General features: G+C 45.3%; 1 protein-coding gene across 5 annotated transcripts in view; it reads right to left on the reverse strand.

Annotated features, from left to right (window-relative positions):
• LOC101593092 (sp110 nuclear body protein) overlaps positions 1 to 5,512 on the reverse strand; it is a 30,643-nt gene that overhangs the window by 4,801 nt on the left and 20,330 nt on the right. For 3 of the 5 annotated variants that reach the window (XM_023722214.1, XM_023722213.1, XM_023722211.1), the window contains 2 exons: positions 4,443 to 4,508; positions 3,343 to 3,396 (listed from right to left, as the gene is read on the reverse strand). In XM_023722214.1, coding sequence (XP_023577982.1) covers positions 3,343 to 3,396; positions 4,443 to 4,508 — 120 coding nt within the window. The remainder of the gene's footprint in view (positions 1 to 3,342; positions 3,397 to 4,442; positions 4,509 to 5,512) is intronic. The other 2 variants (XM_023722215.1, XM_023722212.1) reach the window with 1 other exon arrangement.

Consider the following 5,512-nt stretch of genomic DNA (forward strand, 5'->3'; position numbering starts at 1 on the left):
CCACACACACACACAATAAATAAATGTAATAAATAAAAATAAATAAATAATTAAAAAAAATTATAAAAAAGATAAACTTGAGGCTTTCACCTGTAAATGGATGCAACCAGAGACCATACTGGTAAGTAAAATAAATCAGAACTGCATGTGTAAACATTGTGTTGTCTCGCTAGTAGAAAAACCTAAAAGAGTAGATAAAATCTGAAAGGTACAATAGATGCTATGAAAGGGAAAGAATCTGTTCAATGGGAAGGAAACACTGGGATGAGGAAACGGACAAATGAAAGAAGGGAAAGAGATATATTTATGTATATATGCAGGGTAGCTTGGATCATTTCACTGCTGATTTCTTCTAGTCTACTGAAAGGAGCAATTCATGCCTAATTTTTTCTCCTTTTTAATTGTAAATTTTTAAAACCAAGTCTGCATGCTTATATCCAGTAATCTAAACAACTAATTTGAAGATAATACACAATACAACCACCACTGTCAAATTCCTATTATTTTGTTTAGTCCAATTCGGTAGCATTTATGATGTTTTATTTTTTAACAATGTTTTGTGTTCTTTTTAAAAAAGAAAATGAGAAGCATACAAGTAAGCAATTAAAGAGCAGCGCTCAAGGAAATGAAGAGCATACTGGAGGAAATTAAGGCACCGCTGACACAGCCAGGGTCCTACTGTGTGAGTGTTAAACACAAATTCTAATCAGTGAGCTGCAGATGCTCTCCTAGGATCTGTAAGGACAAAGGCACCAGGTGAAGGATATGGGTGGAAAGATGAGAGGCCTAGGGAAAGATCTGGAGCTTCGTGATGCAAGGAGGGGGCAGGGATGGGGTGAGGGCAGACATGGGGGGGGGGCTGGAGAATGTGCCAAGCAAACAGCAGGAGCAGTGCACCGGTACCCCCCTCCCTCTCAACAGTATGTGAGAACAGAATCAATGACCATCCTTACTTTATAGAAGGGGGATGTAGTTCTCATAAAAGACTCACAGGGCAACTTTCTGACTTACCTACATTGATGTCAGGTCATGCAAATTTTCAACCCTTTAACTGAATCTGTAAAATTGGCCCTCACACTTATTGTGAAGATTAGATAACAACATGGAGAGCTAGGTGCTCTGTGTACTGCAAAGAGATGCACCTACTTGGAGGGTGACATCAGGGCCTTGCCTTGTGGTCCTGCAAGCACACAGCTGAACGCTGAGGACAACAATCTTCCAGCAGAGGGCAGCAGAGGCCTTGGGTTCAAGGTATTGGGGGAAGGGCAGCTTCTTCCAATTCACACTGCACTGTCACAGGCCGGATATGGGGATTCATCGTTGGGGCAAGAGGATGCCCAATGACTTGGTTTGTTACTTATGTGCAAGATGTGCGGTACGGAGGACCTGGGCAGAGTGGGACAGGTCTGATCCACCCGCTGACCCCTGCGGCGCTCAACCTGAGGTTCTCAGATAATGAATTACAGCTGCAGTGGGTGCCAGAGTGAACACACCTAATGGGAGTCTGTGGGTGTAAGGAAGAGAGGGAGGAGGAAGGGGTGCATGCGAGGGGTGCACAGTAGAGGAGCCCCTGAGTGGGCAGGGGGGAGGCATTCAGTGCTCATCGGGCTGCAAGGTGAGAGCTCTAGTGTGGACCTTCTGGAAGGAAAGCTTGCACTATGAGGAACTGGCCAGGGAGTGAGTAGACAGAGGGCCAAGGAGGTGTATTTTACACATGCACACACACACACAGACACACAGAGACACACACACACACATATATATACATAACAGATCCTAGAAGCAAATAAAGGGATGGGTAGCCTTAAAAATATTAGGTACAAAGGGCTTTCAAAGGAAAAAGTATGAGGCATGGAGCAGTGGTTATCACTGCTGGATGGTTTGTCCCAGGGGACCAGTGGCAATGCTTGGGAATCTTGGGAGGCACATGTCACTGGGCCCAGTGGCCAGAGGTGTTCAGGATACCTCATGATTCCCATGGTGGCCCTGCAGTGAATTATCTGTCCCCAAATGCCAACAATGCCAATGTTGGGCCTTCATGACCAATAGCTTCTCAAGCAAGTTAGAAGCCATAAACGAGCCTGGTATGGTGGCACCACTGGTAATCCCAGCTACCTGGGAAGCTCAGACAGGAGGGTGGCAAGCTTGAGCCCAGCGTGGGCAACTTAACAAGACTCTGTTTCAAAATAATACACTTTTTAAAAAAAATGATTGGGCTATGGCTCAATGTGAAGAACCTTGAGTTCAATGTCTAGTACCACCAAAAAAAAAAAAAAAAGAAAAAAAGAAAAAAAAGCGAACAAAAAAGATAAACACAAGATAGATACAGTGTAATAGGCATTTTGCCATACATGATTTTAAAAAATGAACAGTTCTTAATAAAAATTGTGTAATTATAAAGATTACCTTCAAAAGAAAAATTTAAAGGACAAATTCATTTACAAAATAGGTTTGTTAGTAAAGAGAGGCTAGACGGTGGTACAGTGAGTGATGACAAAGTCCCAGCGCTTTATTATAGGAGTTGGGAAGCTATGGTCCAGGGGGCCAAACTGCCCTGAGGCCCACAGTGTTCCTGGGACCCAGCCACAGATGTCTGTCCCTTCCTCTCGGGCTGCCACTACTCTAGAAAGGCACAGCTGAGTGGCACAGCTGAATGTATGATCAGCAATGCCCAAACTACTGACTGGTTAGCCCATTTTGGAAAACGTTTGCCAAGTGCTGGTTTTGGGCAGAAGAGTTAACTTTTCCTTCCTGCTACTTGCCATCACACATTGGGTGAGGCTTGGCCCTACCTCGTGGACTCTGATGGTTCTTGGGCACAGAGCTGATCACGGGACAGAAGAAGACAGATGACCTGTGGTCTGAAAGCTGGGGGCTCTCCCTTGCCTTACGTCACTTCCGGAAGCTGGAGCCATGGGACCCCAGTGTGCACGGTGATACCACACAGACCTAACCCAAGGTAATGCACAGAGAAACGTAAACTTCCTTTGTGAACTGACGACCATCAATCTACTGTATAACCAATGATCTCACCCTACCAGCTAATCAGAAGAACTGCCAGGCCGTTGCGTCTCACCTTGGCACCACCTGCTTGTGCATCACATAAAATCCCTAGGCCACCGAGGTCTGGGCCTGATATTCTGGGAACATTCCTGAGCAACATAATCAAATCTGCCTCCAAGCCCTGGGAGTCCTTTCAGTGTTTCTACTTGCCACAGCATCTTAAAAAGCATAGCTCTTTTCCTGGCATGGATTTCTAGCCTAAAAGGACATATCACATATATTACCAAACCTATCACCCAAATCCTAAGACAAGCCAGATAGTTTCTTTTCTATACTTACGCTTTCTCTGAGGAGAGTTTCCTCCGGAGAGTTTATTTCCCTTACGCGTAGGGTCTAGGAAGCAATGAGAACGGAAATTATTTTTCAATAAGTCTTATGTTTTGTGATTACATTGATTTCAAACAATAGAAGGTTGACAGGTTTGACACTATGACTTCTGTCCCTTCTTTTCTAATGCAGATCCCTGGGGACCAGGATGCCCATCCAGGGCCAGCCGTTCATTGTCTATTGGATCTTGGAAAAACCCACTCCTCCTTTCCCTGTCCCAATTCTCTCCTTGGTAAAACTGGAATAAGTCTTTCAACCTTCTCCAAGGGCAGCTTAAGAATAAAATGCAACTGCCTACAAGCTGAAGTATTACTCCGTCGATCAGCGGAATGGAGGGGAGAAACTATTAAAATAGGAATTTGGCTTTTCAGGTGGTAAAATTCAACTTATTTTTCCTGACATTAATTAGATGCTTGGGAGTCAAGCTTGTCATGCTAGAAGCCTGTGAGGCTGCAAGACAATAACATCACCAGCAAAGACAAAAGTCACCATTTCCCCTTCCTCACTCCAAGATCCTCCAGAAACGGGGATAACCGTGATTAGTGAGGGGCGGGTCAGCATGCAGCCCTTTGACAACACACACCCACAACAGCGCTAGTTGGTGCGCAAGGCAGTGCATCACGTTTGTGTTTATAATGAGCTTTTGTTTTCTCAATCTCCGCAGAAAGGTCACAGGAGAAAGATGGAGACTGGAATCCTAGGGAAAACTTGGTCTGTGGCTGGGGCACTTCCAGCATATTCTATACTCAGAGCGCAGGGTCTCAGTAGCAGTGATATTGTCCCCCAGAGTGCAAAAACTGCTCTGGATGGGGTGTGCAAAAATCTTAGGAGAGTCGCATATATGAACACACACACAGAATTCGTAGATGGATGTATGGTACGTTAGGATCTTAAACTAGCACAAGGAAGCTTGAGGTTAGGAAAAAAGTTATCTAAAAGCCCTCCTTGGGGTAGGGAAGATGAAATTAGAAGGTTGCGAAACACTGGCTTTATTGTACGACAGCTCTGAATTTGGGACCCGATGCTTGTACCTAAGACCTGGAACCCCTAACCTTTACAATGCACGATCCTGGGTGGTGCGCCACGCTTCTCCTGGGGCTCCTTTCCTTTCTTTGTTTCTGCAAAAAAAGAGCCAATGCTTCTTTAGGATGGATGCTCCCTGGAAAGTCACCTGGAGACCCTGTGTACTCTGGAGCTGAGGCTGCAGGCTCCAGGCCTGCCCTCCTGAGAGCGCATCTACCAGGAAGCTTGGTGCTGCTCCCAAGGGCACTCGGGCGAGAAGAGTGGGGGGTCAACAAAGCTGCTCCCCCAACACAGGTGTGCAGGGTCTAGTGCAGTGACGCCCCTGGGCCTGGGCTGGAGACCCTCAGGAGAAGCCTGTGAGCCCCTTGTGGGTGGAGGAGGCCCCCGCAGCCCTGCAGGAGATCTGTGAGGTCAGAACAGTGTTCATATTAACGTTTATTTGCCCCTTTCACTATTTCAGCCTTTGCACAGATGGAGTGAGAGCAGCGGCAGGTTAAGCTGCTAGTGCTTCCGCACAAGTCACAGCAGCATCTCCACTTCAGCAGGAACCAGGCCTGGGCACTGCCACTTGCTGGCCAAGAAAGTCCAGATTCTCTTAAGAACCTTCTCGGTAGCTCAGGAAGCATGATTAAAGTTTTAGAGTTCAAACTCCTGAGCATTCATCTTTCTAATATGCTATAGGGAAAAGTGGGAAGTCAATACAAAGCCCTTCTGCCACACCCTGACATCCACACCACGGGCTCACTCCTCAGTAAACTAACATTTTCGCAATATCAGTGCTACTGTAAGTTCTTGCATAAGTAGAAATCTATTCACCATTCTATGATAAATCCTGTGGCAGGGACAGTTTAAGGATGAATATGGTCTTCCCATGTTTCCCAACAGAAGGCTTGTTAGTTCTAAGAGGAAAATAGTACCTGAATAATAAATAAACCAGATTAACACTTGACTAGGTAGATTATTCTCAGTATCACCAATAAGCAGCACCTACAGATTTTATCCCTGGAGGATACTGTATCAGTAGTGACACAGATTCATGTGGATGACTGTAACTGTTTTGACTGTTTTTTTCTCTTTTTTTTTTTTTTTTTTTTTTTTG

The sequence above is a fragment of the Octodon degus genome, unplaced genomic scaffold (genome assembly GCF_000260255.1).
Source record: "Octodon degus isolate 3935 unplaced genomic scaffold, OctDeg1.0 scaffold00089, whole genome shotgun sequence".
In the NCBI taxonomy this organism is placed as follows: Eukaryota; Metazoa; Chordata; class Mammalia; order Rodentia; family Octodontidae; genus Octodon; species Octodon degus.